The sequence below is a fragment of the Stegastes partitus genome, unplaced genomic scaffold (assembly GCF_000690725.1).
Source record: "Stegastes partitus isolate 25-593 unplaced genomic scaffold, Stegastes_partitus-1.0.2 Scaffold2185, whole genome shotgun sequence".
NCBI lineage: Eukaryota > Metazoa > Chordata > Actinopteri > Pomacentridae > Stegastes > Stegastes partitus.
Window position 1 is genome coordinate 21,761 of NW_007579916.1, and position 24,063 is coordinate 45,823.

The 24,063-nt window shown below is 38.6% G+C and overlaps 4 protein-coding genes across 4 annotated transcripts in view; all 4 read left to right on the forward strand.

Annotated features, from left to right (window-relative positions):
• Window positions 1-133, forward strand: part of LOC103374248 (probable G-protein coupled receptor 116) — a 12,292-nt gene extending 12,159 nt beyond the window's left edge. Inside the window, exon 9 of the mRNA XM_008304310.1 lies at window positions 122-133. Coding sequence (XP_008302532.1) covers window positions 122-133 — 12 coding nt within the window. The remainder of the gene's footprint in view (window positions 1-121) is intronic.
• Window position 134: 1 nt separating this feature from the next.
• Window positions 135-8,784, forward strand: LOC103374243 (probable G-protein coupled receptor 110). Its single transcript, XM_008304304.1, has 13 exons — window positions 135-267; window positions 378-439; window positions 1,695-1,810; window positions 1,934-2,152; window positions 2,637-2,837; window positions 2,998-3,135; window positions 3,243-3,421; window positions 4,134-4,310; window positions 4,394-5,767; window positions 5,910-5,951; window positions 7,073-7,123; window positions 7,215-7,275; window positions 7,869-8,784. The coding sequence occupies exons 1-13, from the start codon at window positions 145-147 to the stop codon at window positions 7,922-7,924; spliced, it is 2,799 nt and encodes a 932-aa protein (XP_008302526.1). The 5' UTR covers window positions 135-144; the 3' UTR covers window positions 7,925-8,784.
• A 1,404-nt stretch (window positions 8,785-10,188) lies between these two features.
• The window catches only part of LOC103374242 (probable G-protein coupled receptor 116), a 31,913-nt gene continuing 18,038 nt past the window's right edge, over window positions 10,189-24,063 (forward strand). Inside the window, exons 1-6 of the mRNA XM_008304303.1 lie at window positions 10,189-10,203; window positions 12,137-12,243; window positions 12,439-12,490; window positions 12,608-12,751; window positions 13,346-13,516; window positions 16,330-16,418. Coding sequence (XP_008302525.1) covers window positions 12,142-12,243; window positions 12,439-12,490; window positions 12,608-12,751; window positions 13,346-13,516; window positions 16,330-16,418 — 558 coding nt within the window. The 5' untranslated portion in view covers window positions 10,189-10,203; window positions 12,137-12,141. The remainder of the gene's footprint in view (window positions 10,204-12,136; window positions 12,244-12,438; window positions 12,491-12,607; window positions 12,752-13,345; window positions 13,517-16,329; window positions 16,419-24,063) is intronic.
• adgrf7 (adhesion G protein-coupled receptor F7) lies at window positions 18,252-23,788 on the forward strand. The gene is made up of 8 exons (XM_008304309.1): window positions 18,252-18,354; window positions 19,416-19,616; window positions 19,779-19,916; window positions 20,024-20,202; window positions 20,808-20,984; window positions 21,068-22,450; window positions 22,601-22,642; window positions 23,753-23,788. The coding sequence occupies exons 1-8, from the start codon at window positions 18,252-18,254 to the stop codon at window positions 23,786-23,788; spliced, it is 2,259 nt and encodes a 752-aa protein (XP_008302531.1).

Here is a 24,063-nt window from a genome sequence, read left to right on the forward strand (position 1 = left end):
AAATGTAACTGTAAAATCTAAAAGCCTTCATTTTGCTGTGTTTTGTATGATCAAAAAATACCATAAAAAGTACCTCAAACAACTGTGCTAACAGTTGTGATTTTATTTTATTTTTTTTTAGAAATATCAATAACAACGTCAACAATGCCAGTGACGACAACACCAGCAAGTGTTTCCGTTGAAACCTTGGAACTTACCATAAACGTTAATTTCATGTCTGAATACAACAATCCAAACAATTCCTTTTACCAAAGCGTTGATAACACTGTAAGTCTTAAGGCAGCTTCTGTCTTCGAAATCAAGTTGTATCACAGTGTTCATGTACTAAACAGATTTGATGTTTAATCCTGGTTTGCAAATGTCACTGTCTCATATAGCTTCAAACCCAGTCTCGGGTCCACATCCAAACTCTGCGCTCAGTAGAGATAATTAGGTTCCGGTAAGTCCAATTTTATTCTTCTGACTGTCGCTATTTAATCAGTTTTGGAGATTATATGGACATAAAAAAACAGTATCTAAGGTTCAGACTAGGACTGCTCCTCAGGACCACATTGCCGGCATGCCCTGCACAGTCATTTGCTCTCATTGTCATGCCATGATAGTTGCATCTTTCAGCTTAAAATTGGTCTTAAAGTTGCCACCGCCTTTGAATGTTCCTCGACTGTACAGTTTCCACAGAGCTCTGACCTGTGGGGGCGCATATATATATATATATATATATGTCAAAGCTACCATTAGCCATATTAGTTATATAATGTGCACACTAGGGATTTCCCTGTTGTTGTGTTAACATTGTCATCAACGTTAAAAGTTGTCCCCTGGGTCTTAAGTTTCTCAGAAGCTGGAAGTGCATAAAGACTAGTGTGTTCACTCTTCAAGCAGAACATTTGGTGTGGTGTGCTTTGCTGGTGAATGAGACATTGTAGAGTGAGCAGAAGCAGCTCTAGCAAGTAAATAAACCTGCTGGACTGTGAGGCCGCTGCTCATTCTGAATAAGTTGTCCTGGAGGCAGTGGGTGGTACCAACCATGCCTCCAGTGGGTGTGGGCAGGATTAAACAAAGTTTGAACTCAACAACTATTGGTTACACAGGAGGAACTTACCAGCTGGATAAAATTCCCTCTGGTTTGTAAAGCTAGCAGGCTGTCTAGTTGTGGCGGACATTGAGGAATGGCACAATTCTGCGTCTTCATATTTTAGCATCTTTCACTTTACACCTCCAAATTTATGACGACAGAAAAAAATAAAAAAAAGCAAGTGAGTCTCTCAATATGGGACATTTTAGGCGCCACTTTGCAGTCATGTGGCCTCACAGAGCGACGAGCATAGCTTTAGAATCTTAGTGCTGTTTCAGGATTAAGTATATATTAAGTACAGTGTCAATGCATTTTTACAAAAGGTTTAGTGTGTTTTGACTCATGTAGATGGGCGCTTGGCTCAGGTAGTCTTCTGACACTACAAGCAGTTAAACTAAACACAGCAACAAATGTGTACATTCTCACTTTAACATAGAATTGTTCATTACTTTCTCCAAGTAAGTAGGAATTCAAAGTTGAGTACTGACCTTACACTGTTTAGGATGTTTTTTGGTGATGGATAATGATGGGTAATAAGATTTCCAGAGCAGGTTCCAAATAAACAACATTATATTTGTTTGTGGTTGGATTTTTACTGACATTCAATTCTGTCTTGCAGGAGTGGAAGCACCATCGCTACCTATACTGTCAACGCTCTGTCTATTAACACATCTGAAATTAGCGCACTAAAAATCGGCATATTTAGAGAGCTGGAGCACCCTGTGATATTTGACAGTAAGTGAGCCTTAAGAAGTTGCAGTTTGTTTTAAATGTCACATTTGTAATGTTTCTCATGTCAGAAATATCTGATTTTTGTGTGCAGATGTATAATAACTGGCTGAACTCTGTGTTTTAAAGGTGAGACACCCTTAAACTTCAATCCAACTGAAGTGTTTTTTGGTCGGAATGTGAATGTGACATGCGGCCCTCCACCAGAAGCTCTCACTTTTGGTTCCAACTTTACTGCAGAGTGGAGACGTAACAGCGAGCTCATAAGTGCAGACACAGAGCACAGCTTTTCAATCCAGAATGGAGCTGCAACATTAACTGTGTCCCGATTTTTTAGCACCGACAATGGTAAGAAATACATCAAGTGCGGTGTTGTCAGTAGTGACATCCTGAAACCACACACAGTTAGTAAAAAAGTAGTGCAAAGGAGTGTTTTCTTCGTGCATTGACCTGTGAAAATTCAAAACTGCATAAACAACATAAACACTCTCACTGCATCTGTCATTTAGCCTGACACACAATTACTAAATAAATCTAAAAAATCTGCACGTTGAAATATATCCAAAAAGAGGCAGAGAAATATGGCATCACTTCAGCTCAGGTTTCAGCTTAAGCTTGAACATTCTCAAAATAGTAATGTGGGTTAAAAAAAAAACATGTTTTTAAAATAAGAGATCTTCGACTGATGCCTCATATGTTTAAAGGGAGTCGCCCTACAGTAATCCAACATCTTACTGCAAAAATTTGGGGGCACTGGAACATTGTCGTTTAATATAATTTTAGACTTGTTTGGCAATATTCATATGATAATGATGATCACCTTTATTTACAGGACTCTATGAATGTAGGCTGGAACGGCCAGATGGTTCAATTTTTCGACAGAGATCCAACGGAGACTTTAATCTCAGAGAGACACCACAGATCCAACTGACACCAGTCAGACAAAATGTGCAGTGTGGGGGTAGAGATGTGACACTGCAGTGCTCTGTCAACAGTCCCTACGAGGTGGAGTTTCCGGACTTTCCCTCTGCAGGTAAACCTGAAACAAACCAGCACCAAGGGGCTAATTAGCCATGAGCAAATCAATGACACATTGAAGCACTTCTATCAAAACCATTTGTGATAATATATTTTAGTTTTTAGTTGTGAATGTTTATATTGTCCTACTCTCTAAGTTGAGTTTTGCTGTCCAGGTACAGGTAATATGATCACAGCTCAGTTTCCAGTTCCTGATGACTGCACAAACCAGGAAGGGAGAAGGACGTTCACCTGTCAAACAATAACCAGTCCAGTATTTGAAAGAGAAATAATACTGGAGTTATCTGCAGGAAGTGAGTGCTTATCCAAACTTTACAGAGCAGTTATTACAATTACTCAAGATATGTTTCACTGTAGTTACTGTCAGTACTGATGTCAAAACCTTCTTCTGTCTCTATAGATTTTGTATGCAACGATGACGTATTTGGTGTTGGAACGGTCGATTTCAGGGCTGTAGCAGAGTGCGAACCCGGCAAGGTGGGAGAAAGGACAGCAGTTTGTATGGAAAATGGTAACTTTGAAGATCAACAAGACAACTGCGTCCTTCAACCCATTCAGGACCTGCTTGAACAGTCTCAGGTGACCTATTTCTCCAGCTCTATCAGACAGTATCTATCAGATAGTATCTACAAGGGCAAAATGAATCTTCATTCTTGCCCTTCATGGCATACTGGTTTGCTTAAAGCTGAGGTAGGCAGTATTTTTGTGGCATTGTTGGGCAAAATTTTCACACTAATTCTAGTAAATCGTGTCATCTGACAGGAAGCTAGACATCTGCACTTTACTCAGTTTTCAGACTAAAAAGATAAAGCCCATGAGTGAAGCCAATCACTGGGTTTTTTTGCACAGTGATATTTGAAAATCTAGCTTTGTTTTTGTTTGTTGGTTGTTGTTGTTTTTTGTTTGTTTTTTTTCCTTTTTCAGATTTATGCAGACTGCAGCTTTAAGTAAACGCTTTATTCAACACTCAATGGTTTCAATCACACATTGAACCATTCTGTAGTTGTGCAGTATCATTTACAAGCCATTTAGGTGGCTTTGCACTGGTACTCATAACACTTGTTATTTGACTTTCAAAGAGTGCAGCAAGATTTGCCAGGATTTAACAATCATTGACCTTTTAGGAAAGTGTCTGTCTGCACATGTAATTGGGGAGAACCAGGATTGTATTTCTAGGATTTTTGTTTTGTTCTAGAAAGTGTTCTATACAGATTATCCAAAAATGGTACTTAAATTTGATCCTGAAAATACTATATATGACTAAACCTTTTTTTTCTCTCTTCAAATACAGTTTTTAAATGCCAATTCACTGCCAGCATTCGTGGAACTGCTCAGCAATGTCACTGTCAACTTCACTACAGCTGTCGCTGAATCTCCTGCCACCATTAATGCCATTGTTGACATACTCAACAATATAGCCAACACATCTTCAGCAATAAATATCACAATAAGTAGGACTTCAATGGAGGTATGTGAATTAGTCTGCTAGACTTTACACATTCCAAAACGTACATGTTCTTAGACCAAATATCTTCTTTTCTTGACGTTTAGGATGTCCTGCTGACTGTGGGTGTTCTCACCATCAATGACGCACGGGAATCATGGGACTTTCTCAACACCAATGACACCAGAAACAGCCCAGCAACTAACAGCACCTCAGCTGAAAGTGTCAGCTCATTATTATTGCAGTCTCTTGAGACTATAACAACACGACTTACCAGTGACTCGTTCAACATTGAGACACCTTCTATTCTGTTGAACAAAACCACATTCGAAAACACTTTCAATGCTGACTTTAATTCTTCAGTGGAGATAAACATAACAGAGCCTGATGGAGGAAATCAGTCAATCACTGTGTTAACGTTTGAATCAATGGATAACGTACTTCCTGCAAGAGATGAAGCCAATTCATCTGTTAACGTTATCAATGGCAGAGTTGTACTTGTTCAGTCCAATAGCAGCATCAGTAATATTTCTTTCACGTTTGATATTACAAACAATAGTCTGGGAAATCCACAATGTGTTTTCTGGAACTTCAGCCTCTTCGATGGTCTTGGAGGGTGGGACGATGAAGGCTGCACTTTGGTATCTGATGACACCGAAACCGTCACCTGCAATTGCAACCACCTTACCTCATTCTCCATCCTTATGTCGCCCAACAGTCCAGACAGTGAAGCATTGGAAATTATAACCTACGTTGGAGTTGGAATATCCATGGCGTCCTTGGTCATATGTCTCATCATTGAAGCGGTCATTTGGAGAAAAATACGAAGGAACAACACATCTTACTTGCGTCATGTTTCCATCGTTAACATCGCAGTGTCCCTACTGATCGCAAACATTTGGTTTATCATTGGGGCAGCCATTTCTGACGCAGAGAAGAAAAACCCACCAGCATGCTCTGCAGCTACCTTTTTTATCCATTTTTTCTACCTAGCCCTGTTCTTCTGGATGTTAGCATCAGCCTTGCTGTTGCTCTACCGTGCAGTCAGTGTATTTGATGGAGGTTTGTCTAAAACATCCATGTTGGCTATTGGATTCTGTTTAGGCTATGGGACACCTCTCATCATTGCAACCATAACCATAGCTGTGACTGCACCCCAAGGAACATACATTCGAGAAACTGGGGTCTGCTGGCTCAACTGGGACCCATCCAGGGCTCTGCTGGCATTTGTGATCCCAGCACTGCTAATAGTGGCAATAAACTTTGTGATCCTGCTTGTGGTGATGCACAAAATGTTGACCAGAACGGTCGCGAGAGACGCTGCACAAGCTGGTGAGAGACATGTTCTCGTGGTTATTGCCAGGAGTTTGGCTGTGCTCACACCATTTTTTGGATTAACTTGGAGTCTGGGAGTTGGAACTCTGGTCAGCCCAGACGACAGAGGAATCCATATTTCATTCGCATTCTTCAACTCACTGCAGGTACAAATTTAATTCACATATATATACTAATATGTATAATATATTGTAGCATTTACACATGTTGAATGCATTCGTGATGGTTTGCTAGCCTTTCTTTACTGAATCCTTCTTAGCTGACGTTACTCTGTGTGTCTTTTTAAAGGGTTTCTTCATATTAGTGTTCGGAACACTTTTGGACAAAAAGGTACGTATGTCTTAATATTCAAAATTTTATGCTGCTTGAATTTCTTTAGTGTGGACAACACACCTACAGGGAATAGATCACAGCAGAGCAGAGTTCTTCCAGGACGCCCTCTGGTGGATGCCTTGAGGACAACACTAAACACAGGCCAAAAAGCCCCATTCCCTGACACCATTAAATGAACTAGTTCGGCTCAGGCTTCAATGTAATAAAAACATTGATTTGCAGTCCTGTAAAAGTCATGCAGTCTAGCTTTAATTAAGGTAAAATCCACCCTGAAGTAAAACTCACATCTCTAATCATGTCTACCTAATGATTATTGTATTAATGAATTATTGTAGTAAAAATCTAGAGTTTGTTTTACAAAGTGATGTACCAGGATTCCAACCTATATGTTCTATTAACTAGTGAACTGGTTACAGAGCCCTTGAGCAGCCCTTCATTTCTACATTTTGACTCATTTATACCCACATATTAATTATTTAGTCTTTATTTTATGGATTGTTCATTTTCATGACAGTGCCCACCTTCCTGCATGCAGATGTTCCACCACAACAATTCAACCCATCCATATTTTGAGTGAACATCAAAGCTGCATCCTTTACTCAGTACTGCCCAAAATCGTTGTGATTGGTTTAAAGAAATACCACAAAGCCAGAGCATCCCTACCAGTTAGTTAGAACCGAAGAAGCCTACTGAGTGAAAGAAGAATCGTCTTCATGAACCAAAATAAGAAATCTTGCCCAATCAGCACTGGTCTCTGGGTGCAAACAAATGTGAGAAGAGTTTACAGGAATTACAAAGTGCAACACCGAAAAGAGGCAGTTAAAGAATATTACTTAATTCTTCAAAAATATTTACACATCAGTGGTGTCCAGTTGGTTATACTGCAACACATTAGGAAACAAAACCTGCTGCACATTGGAGAAATTCTACTGGAAAAACATATTAATTAACTTCCCTCTTTTGCAGTGTACGACCATCAAATTTAGTTAGCAGGGGTCTTCTTTTGGTTGTACCACAACATGGCTAACAGTGCCCACCTCTGAACTTTACCATGTCTTAGAAACATGCTTGCTAAGGTGTTGTAGCCGTGCACTAATATATGAGCATTCATTTTTCAGGTGCGGTCAGAAATAGCAATAAAGTCACAAACGTCTGGAAGTGGGACAAGGGTAAGAAGAGTTTTCTCAGATCCTTTACAAACAGCTCACTGGTTGGTTGTGGTGGTTTATGTTTTTGGTTTTTCTTTTGGCCTTGTTTCAGAGCACCAGTGGTGGGGCCTCATCAAGTGGACTTTTTTTCTGGAGAAGAAATCGAGGAAGAGGTAAAGAGTCACAATTAGTGTTTTTATGAGGTGGGCTAGTGGGTTACAACTCTTGATTCTAACTGAAGTCAACTATTGGGTAGATTGCTGTAAAATTTTGACACTTATAGTATCTGAAAGATGAATTCTTGTCCTAATTCACTTACTTAAAATATTGTTTCAAACATCATTAGCTGGGGCTGCAAGGTGGCTCGGTGGTTAGCACCGTTGCCTCACAGCTAGAAGGTCGGTTCTCTCCAGGTTCTCCGGCTTCCTCCCACAAGATCCAAAAACATGTTGAGGTTAATTGGTGATTCTAAATTGTCTGTAGGTGTGAATGTGAGTGTGCTTGGTTGTCTGTCTCTAAGTGTAGCCCTGTGATAGACTGGTGACCTGTCCAGGGTGTCCCCTCCCTTCACCCTGAGGCAGCTGGGATAGACTCCAGCCCCCCACGACCCGAGTGAGGATTAAGCGGTGTATAGATAATGGATGGACGGACATTAATAGCTCAAAGCTCTGCCAAACTCCAGTCTCTTGTTTAGCACTGTATCTGCTGCTGTATTGTTTTGCCACTGACTGACTGAACTATAATTGCTTTGTTGTTGGTTTTTCAGACGGATACAACGTGTCATCTGGTGCATCCACTGATCACTCTGTAACAAACACTTGATAATCTGTACAAGCAGCTCTGGCCAGTCAGGATGACAATTCACCAAGCAAAGAGCCAGGTTTGATGTTTGCAAAAATGAACAGTTTTTTAATTCTGTCATTTTTTGAAAGTTATTTTATGTGAACACAACAGCAGTATGTAATACATGCCAGCAAAACAAGTATTGCATGTTTGTTGGATGTATAGTATTAAATGTATTGTATATTATTTTATAATATATATATATCTGATCTTGAAGTAAATAGATTTTTGCACTTTGTAACATTTGTATTTATGTGTGTTTACACAGGCTGTGATAAAATATACTTATATAGTTTTCACTTAGACTGTCTGTCTTGTCATTTAGTATTCATTGCACTATGTTAAAGTTAGAAAATCCCACAAAAATATACAGACTGGCTCTTGCTTTAGTTGACTTTCCGCATCAAATCAGTTTAACAGGACGAGACTGTCTGACACAGACCAGTGGTCAGAATGACAGCTTGACCTGGACACTCCTCAGTATAAATCCAGGAGGTAAAGGAAGTGGCAGAAATGTCCCTATTTTTTTGTTTTGATTTTTTAAGTGTGTTAAGCAGCATGTCCTCTTTGTGTTAGCAAAATTATAGGCACACATCAGATCAAAGTTGCACTTTATTAAAACTCCACAGAGAATACACTGAATGCATAAGTTGTATGTTTTTTGCACCTAAAATGTGATGTACAGTGTCTTCATGTAGTTTTTAACATGTCATCATTCTATTGGTAATGAGTCATGGATGTTAAACGTTTACTCTGTTTTCTATCTTTAATTATGTCTCGAATTTGTAGAACATTTGACAATGTAACGGTAATTGCAATTAAAATCTTTCCAAACTGTGTGCAGCAATTCTCTGGAATATTCCTTTACATCTTTTAAATGTTTCTACATGTAAAAACAAATAAAAGGATCAGTGGTAGTGTTTCAAACTTAAAACTGTGAAAAAAAATACTTTAAAAAACACAAATGTTCTTCCAAGGCACAGTTCTCTTGTCGACTGAACCGGCTTGTTTTTGCTTTAGTCTTTTTACCCACTTCCTTTACCAGCCTTCCAGGGCCTCCTACCAAGAAGCATCCACACATCATGATGCTGCCGCCACCCTGACCGGACCATCCAGATACAGGCGTCTTTACACTACAATCACCTGAGACACAATAACTGCATTCAGGTGATCTCCTTTTCACTAATGGTGTGACTTGTAGCATCTGTTGGCTTTACCTGTGTAACATTAGGTGAGTCGCTCTAATGGAGGAGAATACTTATAGAATGCTTACTTATGACGTATGAATACTTCTGCATGTTTTTAATTAATCAACACTACTTTTGAGAAATCAGTTTTCACTTTGAAAGGACAGAGTCTTTCATTGTAAATTCTGGTTGCAAAAAAAAAAAAAAGCCAAATGAAGCTGACAAATCCAGTGTTGAAAAGCAATAAAAGGCGAAAAACATAGAAGCGGTGTTGGGGGGGACTTTTTATAGGCATTGTATTTATTACTTCTATGGACATTTGTATTTTATTGTACTTCCTGTATAAATTGTGCCACACAGATAAAGTTGATATAATATTTTTTTTTATTATTCTTACTAATTTAGGAGCAGTGGGACTTCCATATGGTAAGCATTCCACTTTAATTTCACTGCACAGACTGTATGAAGATGTGACTAATAAAAACTCTTGAAAGTTAAATCTTAAACTGTTAGCAGGAAGGCCGTGTGCTTGATATCTAACTGAAATCAGCTTTGTGTGAAAATTCCAGTCTAACGTCTTTCATATAACACTGAAAGAAAAAAAGTTTTCAAACCTTTGAGATGTTGTTTTGAGAAGTATGTGACATGAACATATGCAGCAAACAGCACTGCAGGTTCTTTATTTGTACACAGATAATGTGGACTTGCATGCCTAATTAGTGTAAATGAGTTACCTGCAAACGGAGTCATCAGCAGCACAGTCTAACATACCCTAACATACCCTTCTGCCACGCAGTGACCACCTGTCAGCTCTGTCTGGATGTTAAATAAAGAAACTGATGCATAATTCTGCGTCCAAATGCCCCCCATCACATTGCTCTGTAGATAATGAATCAGTGTATCTGCACTTCTGTCAAAGGTGAGATCACTTAACCTGCCAGGCAGGTGTGTGTGGTGGAGATGAAGTTGATAAAAGAGCTCCGAAGTGTCGTTATCGGTCTAAAAACTGTACAGTGAAGTGATCACACTTTGCTGACAAGAAGCTTTCCCAACACCAGAAGACTGCAGGAGGTAAAGAAATCTTTTTTTCTCCTATCTTATGTAAGTAGTTGTTCAGTATTATACCTAAACATACATACATTAAAATAAATTACATTTACCACCGTTTATAAAATGGATGAAAAGCAGTTGGGTGTTTACTGTAGATAAAGCAATCACTGGAACGTCTTCTTCTAATTGGTATATATGTGTCCTCTTTGAGTAAATTAAACAAGAGAAGCCAAAATACATCCACTTGGAAAAAAAAAACAACAACCCAGAACTAAAACATTATTCTGTGAATTTTGACAAGATGTTTGTTATCAAAATCTCCCAGAAGCTGTAGAAGTAACCAGCTGTTGTTTTCACTTGGTTAAAACTAAAATGGGTTAAAATGTCTACATTTTGATGCACATGATAAAAGTCTACACACAGAAATATCTATTGTTTAGCCCAGGCTTCAGCTGAACAAGAATTTACATTTAAAAACTTTCAAATCCTGTTTTTATTGAGGTATTATCCACAACAAAGATTATAAAAGACAGAGACTGTGGCACCAAAACCCTCTTAGTTTATTCACTTAGGATGCCTATGGGATTACGATTAAGTCAATAAATAACAGAGAGTTTTACAAATAAAAGAAGGTAATGGAAACAACAAAAATCATCTCCCCTGGAATAAAACAATTCAAACTTCTCTTTGTCTTCTTTTTCACTCTGTCTCTTATTATTTGAAGTTTCCAAGTGCAGTTAACAGCAACATATGCTTCAGTTTGTACAGTTTCTAAACCTTATTCTGAACAAAGTCGCTGTATAGAAGCCTAACATTTATCAGACTCTGGTGTGACTTAGGATAAAAAAAAGAAAAGAAAAAACAACAATGAATGTTTTCAAAAATGTCAAACTATTCCTGTTAAGGGAGAGTTTTGTAAATATTTTTTCATGGTGAACAGAAAACTATAGACGGAAATGGCAACATGCCAGTGAACTACATTTTCATACCGGTACGGGAAGTAGTAATGGGAAGGCAGCGTATTTTTTACCTGTTAGCTTCCTGGTAGCATTTAAAACAAAGATTGTGATGCTGCACCACCTTAGATTGTTGTGGGATATTTTGGATTGAACAAAAGACAAAATTGATTTTAGAGTTACATAAAAGACAAACCTAAAGATGCGATTGGGAAGATGAAGTAAATGTGGAAATAAGACTAAATAATAAAATATATCATGTACAAAATATGTAAATAATATCATGTGTAAACAAAAACAAAGGATATGAATAGACTGGACAAACCTGTGGAAAAAACCCAACCTAATGAAAATCTACAGAAGCCTGAGACCTGCTAGCAGGCCAGAATACAGCAGGACGGACACGCATGCGCTCTCCCCCGCGCTGCGAGTTCAGTTAAGGACACCATGACCTGGAAATGACCCAGTAAAGATGGTGTCCAGAAAGTCGAAAGAAGCCCACCACTGAGGGGGGCAAGCAGGAACCCAGCAGAGTCTTAGATTACGCTGTGCTAAGCAGGAAATAGAGCTGACTTTCTGATGGGTATCAAAGTAATCAGGTTGGGTTTTTTCATGATAGGAGGGGAGTTGGACGAAGTTCGCAAGTACATAAGGACATGTAGTGCATTGTCAGCCAGCCTAATCTAGATATTTTGCTCATGTTTGTTCGTGCAGCCTCTGTTTCGAATAAACATTCTTCACATCAGACTCTGACGACTATTTGGAGATTTTTTCCTTCTCGTAGAACTTTTTTGGGACCTGAAGTACCTAGCTAAGGATCGTTGTTTCAGTTATATGTTTTGACGATGCTGCCTGATCATCGCTGGCCCGAATCATGCAGGCCGAGTCACGACAAGATAACACCTTAAAGTACAATATGTAAATGTATACAAGTCTCTCAATTGCTCTAATAATGATTTAATAAAGAGAAAACATTGTGTTTTGTATTTTCTCTCTAGTCAGGATGACATTATCAAAGACAATAGGACATGTGATTGTTCTTCTGGTTATATGCACCAGTCTGGATCATCAGGGACACGCACAGAGTCTGAATGTCTTTTCTCAGGTAAGAATAAGCGCTAATAGTTAACAACAGCAGAGGCTGAAGTACTACACCATGAGATGCTGAAACTGCTGTGTGTGGCTGTATGAAATACCTGATCAGTTGTGTAATTTTCTAGTTTATAACTGGTATTTAGTTACTGTTATTGTTCTATGTAGACAAACTGTGCAGTTCAACTTCATTTAATGATTCTTTCAGGAAGCATCAAGTTCAAAAACATCCTCCATTCATGTCAGAGAAAAACGAGAAAGTGAGTGACATTATATTAACATTAACAGGAAGTATTTAACTATTGCTGTCTGAATTTGTCCTACTCCTCAGACTGAAGTATAAATCAGATCAACAATAATGTGTGTTTTATCTACAGCTTCTTTAAAATCTACTGATTATGAGATCCAGGCGACTGTGGGGATTTCAGACCTGGAGAGTCTCCAAGCACTTCTGAACACACTCACATTTCCTTTACTGTTCAGCAACTCAATTAAAGTCGACAGCATGGGCACCACAACAGGTACAATATACTTTCACTTTGTTGCTCCATTTTTTTTTAATAATTTTTTTTTTTTTGTGTGTGTAAAACCATTATTAAACCAACATAAAGGTGCCACAAGAGCAGCTTCCCTCTGCCTTAGCATTGACTCCCCAGGTCTCCAGAGCCCTACTGGAAGGATGGATATCATTTTAACAAAAGATTTTTCAATCTTTTGAAGGCAGTGGAAAAGTGCTGTCTATGGTGTTCCATTTAGCTGAGATCTGGTGATGGTAAAAGCTGTAGCAAGTGATTCACATCCTGACAAACTCATGAGATCATTCAGTGACCCCTCGTGCCCTCTATATGGTTGCATGGTCTGTAGAACAACTACTGCAGAACAAATCTGTCATTATAGAATGAAGGTGATCCCTCAGAACAACCTTGTATTGATTTGCAGTTACCCTTCCTACTAAGGACAAGAAGATCCAAATCATGTCTGCAAAATTCCCTTCACATCATAACAGAGCCACCAGATTTCCTCACTGTTGGGGATGTTCCTTTAATTTGTCACATACCTGTAGCTTTACGCTGTCATTCATCCTTGGTGTTGTGTCCCTCTGTTTTGTCCCATAGTGTGTTCCGTACATACGACTGGATACCAATGCACGTGTGAGGAGAGCTTTGCTTGGTCGCTTGACAGCTGCATTAACCACGAGGCCTGTGATGCCATCGTTGGTGACACGTGTGGATGCATTAATGGGCTCCCAGCAGATGGCCAGTACTGCCAGTCAAACACCACCGAGTGTAAGTACATTTACACAAGCGCTGTATTTTAGATGCTTACATGCAGCTTTGCATTTTAATGCATCACTACAATAAAGTGATGGCATATTAAACACATCTTTTCTCAGCTTGTTTTACACTTTGTTTTAAATACAGAACTGTTCCTTCTGCTATGTGACATCCTAAATATCCCAAAATCATATCTCTCAGGGGAATTAGCCTCCTTAGCACAGTATATAAATTATATTTTAAATAAAGACAGGCTGACCTATGAATTGTGCAATACTTAGTTTATGAGAAGGATGGATTTCGGGGGGAAAAAATGTACGTTTGTTTGATTTTTAAAAAGCTGCTGCTTGGATTCAGCTTGGGCACAAATGCTTTACAACTTGTAGTAGCAGGAGAAGATGATTAGATTCTTCCTCGGGCCAAACTGAGGGTTTTGTTTGACCTTATTTACATGTCCATAAGATGAATAACAATATTTCCATCAATCTGAAAAACAGGGATTTAGACTTCCAGTTGTTCATACTTAATTAATCTAATAAACTATTTCTGTCAACCTGCAGGGTGGAGCTAACATTATTCTACTTCAGAATCAGTATTAGTCCAAACATTTGTGTCTGAATTACTCGTTACTACACGTACTTATTATTACTACAATATGAAAGCTTGCCATTGTGTAATGTAAAATAGTTTGATAGTGTTTCAGCAGAGTTGTAGCTGAGCTGCTGCACTCGAGCATAAACAGAAATAAAAATATTAAATTGCCTCTCTCACATTAATCCATTTGTTCTATAACGATTTGAAAATTCTAGTAAAAGCATAAAAATTATTAGCAACAAGTGCTGAACCTTTATTTTATCTCAAGCACTTCTACAGTGCAGAATCGTTTTTATTTGATCATCACTGGTGATCATTCGTTTTTTTGTAATTTTCCTGCAATGGGCCCAAACCATGTGACAATTCTATGTCCCACTGCAGTCAGTCAGCTGAAGGACATAACTGTTGATTGTAGATTTGTCTGTGATGGTTTTAAATCAGGAACGTTTGTGGCTACATTGTGTTATTTATGGATCAGACCTACAACATAAATGCTCTTTTTGTTGCTGTTCTGTCATACTGGTAAAACAGTAAACCCTCTTAAAATCATAGAAGAAGGAAGCACTTCTGGCAAAAAAAACCCCCCAAAAACCACTTAAATGCTTCCTCGTGTTGCTTTGCATGAAGTATAATCAGATAATAGTTTTACTACCAGCATCAATTACTACAAAGATAAGCAAAAAAGATCTGATAAGATGACAGTAGGACCTCTTCATCTACCATAAAGTTGCTTAGAGGAGAAAAATACTTTTTCTTTGAATGTCTAAAGTAAAATAGACTCTTTAGTTGTCGTGGATAATGAGAGACATTTTTTAAAGAATGTCTCCATCTGGTTTATTTAGAAAACACTGGCTATGACGCCGCAGCGAGCAGGTGGAAAACGACAGGTAATCCTGAACAGAGTTGCAAACAGGACAAACTGGCAAGAAAAGTGGAAAAGACCAGACAATTTATATGCAAATAACTAGCGGGGAAATGAGACACAGGTGAAACTAGTGAAGGCAACCATAAAAGAAAGGGAACAAACAAAGGGCCAAAGTAAAAAATATAAAAGAAAAACAACTTTTCTGCCTGGTCTGGTCTGGATGGTATGTGTCTGAGGCTACTGAAGGACTGGGCTGCTCAACTCGCTGAGCCACTCCAGAGGATGTTCAACTTGAGCCGTGGTTAAGGTGCTGTTTCTGCTGAAAACATCATGTCATGTGCCGGTGCCCAAAGCAGGTTGAATCGAGAAAAATGACTATAAACTGATGTTATTCCATCACACATCATGAAGACACTGGACATTTCTTCGCCGCTCTCTTGGACCACAGGCTGCACATTCACTTGACCCCTTGCAGTTCGCATACCAGGAAAATGCAGTAAAGATGCAGCTCTGTACATGCTCCTCTGGGTGAACCGAGAGGATATGTGATCATTACGTTCTTCGACTTTTTAAGCGTATTCACCTCTATTCAACCCCTCACACTTTGAAACAAGCTTGAAGGGACACGGGTCGATTCCTGCCTCACTTCCTGGATTAAAGGATGACAGGCTGACCACAGATCATTAAACTGGGAAACTGTGTCTCTGGGACAGTGATGGGCATCAGTGCGGCTCCTCAAGGGACTGTAATGGCTCCATTCCTGCTCACGTTGTGCACAGCGGACTTTAAGTACAGATCTGAGTTCTATCACATTCACTTATTTGTTAGTCATACCTAATTAGATTTGTTACTTATTTTTTAATAGCATATAGTCTGTGAACTGTCAACTTTTAAAAGGGTGTTATTCAAACACCACTGGAGGACTAAAGTGTCAATGTGAGAAACAATTTGCTTGGTTGTGCAACAAGTGTGACACCTACAGGACATGCAGTAAAACTACAACACAAACCTATGGGTGCATGAATTTACTTATTTCTGATCACAAATAAGCACTACTGTGTTTCACTGACTGTCCCATATATGATATAAACATAATTAGGGTTGTATTTAGTTTTCTCCTAAACATATATTCAAATAATTAAAGGTATGGTGTTTATCTGGGCAGAAAATAAAATATTGCTTGTTTGGTGTCACTCCAAGTTCAACACCATCTCCTTGTATATGACGCTTGGTGTTTTCCATTGACACAGTTAAGTTATTGAACAAAAAAGAAAACATGTACTGATGGAAACCAGCTTGTTTTTCTACTACTGTTTCCTGGTCGTATGAAACAGCTTCTTTATGATGATCATTGTCTCTGTTCCAGCGAGGACCTTCTCATTTTCTATGAATATGGAATATGATCCTTCATTCAATGAGCCAAGCCATGCAGTCTACCAAGACATCAATAACACTGTAAGTAATGATATACCTGCACTCTTTGTCATTCAGCTGTATTACATTTCTGATGCACCAACTCCAACTAATATTTAATCTTGTTGTGTCTATGTCACTGTCTCAAACAGATTCAAAACCAAATTAGGACACACTTCCCAGCTCCAGTTTCAGCACAATTAATTGGTTTCAGGTAAATCAAGTTTTATTCCTTTGACGTTACTTTTCTTAGGTTTGTAGCAGCAAACGATGTGAGCACAGTGTCGGTATGAGTACATTTTATTGTTATATAAAGAATGATGACACTTCAGTATATTGTTTTAAGCTTTTCATTTTTACAGTACATGGGAAATAGAAATTTTTTTTCACCTTATTTTTTAGCTGTTTAGGAAATTCAGTCCTTCCATCGCTTCAGTCAAGGCTGAAATAGCTAAGTTACTGTTGGATGGATTCAGGATTTAAAAAGAGAGTATTGTGCAAAAACTAAACAAAAAAAAACAAAACATTTTATATAAATCTCATTACATGTCACTTACTTACAGTACAGACATTCATTGATGATGATGTAAAAGAGCCTTTCTGTAGAGGATAAATGGTGGTTAACATCAGTTTCGCAGAACAGATATACTAAGGGAACAACATTGCACTAGCTGCTGGTTGGATTTTCATTGGGATTTAATTCTGTCTTGCAGGAGTGGAAGCACTATCGCTACCTATACTGTCATTGCCACTTCTTTTCCAGAGACACAAACTGAAGCGCTAAAAGTTGGATTATTTACAAATCTGGCACAAAAATACTCAATGATATATGACAGTAAGGCAGTCTTACACAGTTGTGATCTATTTCTTTTTTTAAATCCTAACATTTATGTTTGTCATGTCCAAAATATCTGATCTTTGTGTCAAGCAGATTGTATAACTGTCTGACCTTTGTGTCCATTTTATCTTTAAAGGTGAGACACCCTTACAGTTTAATCCAACTGAAGTATTTTTTGGTCGGAGTGTGACTGTGACATGCGGCCCTCCACCAGGACATCTCAATTTTGGTACCAGCTGGACTGCAGAGTGGAGACGTAACGACGAGCTCATCAGTGAAAGCAGAGAGCACAACTTTTTCATTCAGAATGGAGCAGCAACTTTAACTATGTCCAGATTTTTTAGGACTGATAATGGTAAGAAATACAAGTGATGTGTAGTCAGTAGACCACGGACTGTGCAAACACACAGTTCTGATTGGCTTGAGGACAGTATGTGTCTTACAGTGCAGAGCCAATACTGTACCTGCATTTACTATGTAGTCAGAACCACCAATGCAAACAATGCAACTGACCATGGTACACAATGACCCAAACTGTGAACGGTAAGGATGAGAAAACTGCTGGCCATAATGTTTTAGCTTTTGTGTTTTTTTAATTCACCACACCTGGATAATATGAACATAGTTTATTATAGTATGGCATATAGTGTAAAACTTTATTGAACAAAACAAAACAAAACACTTCTTTTTTCCTAGCTGCCTTCAGTGCTCACAAGACTTAGACTTGATCACTGAAATTGAATCATCACTTCATTCAAATTCCTTCACTTCTGGCTGCCAGTCTAAACCATCTCCTGACTCCTTGGCAAGGTTATTGAGATAGATAAAAGATTTGTAGAATTACTAAAATGCAGTTTTGTTACTGCTTTCGGATTTACAGATTACTTTGAGATTTTTCATTAAGGCATATCCCCAAAGCGAATAAAATCAAACTTCAACAAAATTGAGATTCAAAACTCAATTACGATTCAATATTTCTAATTCCATCTCCAGCTCTCCTTTTTTAAATACTCAAAGGAGGGGGCTCTATAGTCTAAATGAACCCTGAGTTGTCCCCCTCCCCAGCCCTCCATTGTCTCTATGAGGGCGTGAGGGATCCCTATGCAGAGGTGTGTAACTCTATATGCAGGTCCACAGATGGTAGGTTCTCAAAACTAACGTGTGAGAGTGTAAATTATTATAAATTTCTTTCCACCTTGTGTAACGCTATCTACGGTACACCCTATTTCAGGTTTACACAGCACACAACAACACAACAAATGACTCGTAAGCTCCTTTTTTCTTCCTCTCTTTTTACGGCTTCAATCGCCCACACATATACACTCCCCCACATATATACACACACATCACATTCACCCATTGAGATACACAGATATCTCTAAAACTGAACACCAATAAACCAGTTACTGTTTCTCCATCTCTTTTCCTCTTTGTCTTAGTGTCTCTTTTTCTCTATACAATTGCGCAATTCACTGCACTTCACACAGTACTCACACGCTTCACAAATTCATTCTTGTTGTTGCAGTTTGCTGTCTTTGTTTTCTGGGCAGTTTTATAATGACGGGTTTGTTCCTTCAGTCGAGCAAGTGGAAGTTCAACATCTGTAAGAAAAGACACATAACAGCTAACAATGTCAGGAGGTATTATCACGATCATTCTGACTTATTATTAGTAAATGAATGCATGTGAAAATTATGGTCATTCAAAATAAGATATAATTGAAACATACAAAATGTATACATGTCGCTCACTTTTCCACGACAACTGTAAAAAATAAGGGACACAAGCATGAAACCAGTAATACAGACTAAAAGTTTGACTGTAACCACAACTGTTGAACATCTAGTAGCAGTTGTTTATTTTAAGTTTAAGTTCATGTCTTTTCAACCCAAAAGCTGAAAAAAATTGTAGGAAATCTTAGAAGAATGTTTCTTCCACTATAACTGTGTAAATGGTAATTTAGTTTATTTGCCCCTTTGCCGCTATATATTTTTAGATTTGTTTTGCACCACTAACTTGATATCTGCTTTACTTTAAATTGCTCATCACTTTTAATTTTAGGACTTTATAAATGTGAGCTGAATTGGACAGACAATGAGACAATGACAGAGTCAGACAGAGATGCGAAAACTGAGGGGCACTGGAAAGCTGTCATCCAATATAGTGTTTCACATAATAATGATGATCACCTTTAATTACAGGACTCTATGAATGTAGGCTGGAACGGCCAGATGGTTCAATTTTTCGACAGAGATCCAACGGAGACTTTAATCTCAGAGAGACACCACAGATCCAACTGACACCAGTCAGACAAAATGTGGAGTGTGGGGGTGGAAATGTAACACTGCAGTGCTCTGTCAACAGTCCCTACGAGGTGGAGTTTCCGGACTTTCCCTCTGCAGGTAAACCTGAAACAAACCAGCACCAAGGGGCTAATTAGCCATGAGCAAATCAATGACACATTGAAGCACTTCTATCAAAACCATTTGTGATAATATATATTTTAGTTTTTAGTTGTGAATGTTTATATTGTCCTACTCTCTAAGTTGGGTTTTGCTGTCCAGGTACAGGTAATATGATCACAGCTCAGTTTCCAGTTCCTGATGACTGTACAAACCAGGAAGGGGAACGGTCGTTCACCTGTCGAACAAAAACCAGTCCAGTATTTGAAAGCGAAATAATACTGGAGTTATCTGCAGGAAGTGAGTGCTCATCCAAACTTTACAGAGCAGTTATTACAATTACTCAAGATATGTTTCACTGTAGTTACTGTCAGTACTGATGTCAAAACCTTCTTCTGTCTCTCTAGGATTTGTTTGCTCTCATCCAGAATTTGGTGTTGGAACGGTTGGTTTCAGGGCTGTAGCAAAGTGCGAACCCGGCAAGGTGGGAGAAAGGACAGCAGTTTGTACGGCAAATGAAAAATTTGAAGATCAACAAGACAACTGCGTCCTTCAACCCATTCAGGACCTGCATGAACAGTGTCAGGTGACCTATTTCTCCAGCTCTATCAGACACTCAATGATAGTATCAACAAGGGCAAAATGAATCTTCATTCTTGCCCTTCGTATTATTGAAAATGCTGGTTTGCTTAAAGCTGAGTAGGCAGTATTTTGTGGCATTGTTGGGCAAAATTTCCATATTAATTCAAGTAATTCAGGTGATATGAGAGGAAACTAGACATCTGAACCTCTTTTTAGGTTATTTTTTTGGCCTAAAAAATATATCCCATGGGGGAAGCTAATCACTGGGCTTTTTGCCTGTGATATTTTCAAAATCTTCCCTTTTTTTTCTTTGTTTTTTTTGGTTTTCTTTTGCTTTGTATAATTTACAAGCCATTTAGGTGGCTTTGCACTGGTAGTCGCAACAGCTTTGATTATTTGATTTTCCACGAGTGCAGGAGGATTAGCCAAAATCGAACAATAACAGGAAAGTGTCTGTCTCTGTTTGTAATTGGGGTGAATTCAGGAACCAAAGAAAGTTTAACCAGGATCGTATTTTTATTATTATTGTCTGCAAGTAATTTGAATTTGATCCCTAAGATAATACATTACAGAGTTGTTGTTGTTTTGTTTTTTACTTTTTCAATACAGTTTGTCAATGACAATTCACTGGCACTATTCTTGGATCACCTCAGCAACGTCACTGTCAACTTCACTACAGACGTTGCTCAATCTCCTGCCACCATTTATGCCATTGTTGACATACTCAACAATATAGCCAACACATCTTCAGCAATAAATATCACAATGAGTATGACTTCAATGGAGGTATGTGAATTAGTCTGCTGGACTTTACACATTCTAAAGTGTCCATGTTCTTAGACCTAATATTTTCATTTCTATACATTTAGGATGTCCTGCTGACTGCGGGTCTTCTCACCATAGATGAGGCAAAGGAATCATGGGACTTTTTGAACAACAACAACAACACTAGAAACAGCCCAGCAACGAGAAGTAACAGCACCTCAGCTAAAAGTGTCAGCTCATCATTACTGCAGTCTCTTGAGACTATAACAAGGCAACTTACCAGTGACACGTTCAACATTGAGACACCTTCTATTCTGTTGAACAAAACCACATTTGAAGACAATCTCAATTCTGACTTTAATTCTTCAGTGGAGATAAACATAACAGGGCGTGAAGGAGGGAACCAGGCAATCACTGTGTTAACATTTGCCTCAAAGCATAACGTACTTCCTGCAAGAGATGAAGCCAATTCATCTGTTAACGTTATCAATGGCAGAGTTGTACTTGTTCAGTCCAATAGCAGCATCAGTAATATTTCTTTCACGTTTGATATTACAAACAATAGTCTGGGAAATCCACAATGTGTTTTCTGGAACTTCAGCCTCTTCGATGGTCTTGGAGGGTGGGACGATGAAGGCTGCACTTTGGTATCTGATGACAACGAAACCGTCACCTGCAACTGCAACCACCTTACCTCATTCTCCATCCTTATGTCGCCCAACAGTCCAGATGATGAAGTGTTGGACATTATAACCTACGTTGGAGTTGGAATATCCATGGCGTCCTTGGTTATATGTCTCATCATTGAAGCGGTCATTTGGAGAAAAATACGAAAGAACAACACATCTTACTTGCGTCATGTTTCCATCATTAACATCGCAGTGTCCCTACTGATTGCAAACATTTGGTTTATCATTGGGGCAGCCATTTCTGACGCAGAGAAGAAAAACCCACCAGCATGCTCTGCAGCTACCTTTTTTATCCATTTTTTCTACCTAGCCCTGTTCTTCTGGATGTTAGCATCAGCCTTGCTGTTGCTCTACCGTGCAGTCAGTGTATTTGATGGAGGTTTGTCTAAAACATCCATGTTGGCTATTGGATTCTGTTTAGGCTATGGGGCACCTCTCATCATTGCAACCATAACCATAGCTGTGACTGCACCCCAAGGAACATACATTCGAGAAACTGGGGTCTGCTGGCTCAACTGGGACCCATCCAGGGCTCTGCTGGCATTTGTGATCCCAGCACTGCTAATAGTGGCAATAAACTTTGTGATCCTGTTTGTGGTGATGCACAAAATGTTGACCAGAACGGTTGCGAGGTCTGCTGGCCAAGCTGGTGAGAGACATGTTCTCGTGGTTATTGCCAGGAGTTTGGCTGTGCTCACACCATTTTTTGGATTAACTTGGAGTCTGGGAGTTGGAACTCTGGTCAGCCCAGACGACAGAGGAATCCATATTTCATTCGCATTCTTCAACTCACTGCAGGTACAAATTTAATTCACATATACATATACATATTAATATGTATAATATATATTATAGCATTTACACATGTTGAATGCATTCGTGATGGTTTGCTAGCCTTTCTTTACTGAATCCTTCTTAGCTGATGCTACTCTGTGCGTTTTTTTAAAGGGTTTCTTCATATTTGTGTTTGGAACACTTTTGGACAAAAAGGTACGTATGTTTTAATATTCAAAATTTTATGCTGCTTAAGTTTCTTTTTTAGACTGTAATCTTTTCGCCAAGTTTCTTTTTAATCCAGAGCATCAGAATCTTTTCTTTAATGCCTCCAAGTTGCTGTAGGCTACTGACAATGAAACAAGATTTTAAACTGCAAAATAAGGAGAAATGTACCTGGCAGTAAAGGAATTAATTACTGTTGTGTGAACTTACTTGACACAGGCTTCAAAGTATCGAACGTTCATTTACATTGTTTTAAAAGTCATGCACTCTAGCTTTAATTAGGAGAAAATTCTCTCTGAAGTAGAACTCACATCTTTGATCATGTCTAGATAATGGTTATTATAAATGATTATAGCAGAATTATAGTGTTCATATTACAAAGTAATTACATCCATGTTTTTGGATTAATCAGTGAACTGGATACAGAGCCCGTGAGCCTTGGGGACTTAGTACACTGAGTGCACCAAAAGCTATTGCATGCCCAGATGCAGATCATTCCTATGTTCTGATTAGTTTGTTTGTAAATTCAGAGTATTTAATCCTCACATTTGTAGTAATTATTTTCTATGTTTGTATTTATGTTTTGACTTATTCATTCTTGTGTTTTGATAAACACGTTTCCACATTTTGATTAATTAATTCCTACATTTCTCATGTCAGCCAGTCTTTTAATGTCCTTCTGATATGTGCATGTTACCATGTTAAAAATCCAATTCACGACAAGGAACCACAACTTCCAGGCTAACAACAGAAAAAAATCTAGTTTTGCAAAGGATTTGGGTTGTGCTGTAGGGCAGTCCTACTAGTGGATTGTCAACCTGTTGGTTTTACCACAACTCTGTTAACAGTTTCCACCTTTGAACTTCACCGCATCTTAGAAATATACTTTCCCAAGTGTTACAGCAGTGCACTAAATTCTGAGCATTAACTTTTCAGGTGCTGTCAGAAATGAGACTAAAGTCACAAACCTCCAGAAGTTCAATTCAGTTTGGGACAACGGTAAGAACAGTTTTCTCATTCATGTGATCCTTTAACAGTAGCTTGGTGGTTGGTTTTGAAATGCTGTGGTGGTTCATGTTTTTACTTTTGCTCTTGTTTCAGAGCACCAGTGCTGTGACCTCATCAAGTGGACTGTGATTTTTCTGGAAAAGGAGAGAAGGAAGAGGTATAGAAACTACAGTTACTGTCTTTATTAGGTGGGCTAGTGGGTTGCAATTCCTGAGTCCCACTGAAGTCAGCTATTGGATGGATTGCTTTCAAATTTTGTCTGAAAGATGAATTCTTGTCCTAATTCACTGAGTGAAAATCTCATTGTTTACTCACATCCTTCATGTGAAAGTGTTACAGACATTCATGGTTTCCCCTAAAAAAATCTACACACTCTGGTGATTCCTAGACTTTTCATCAGTACA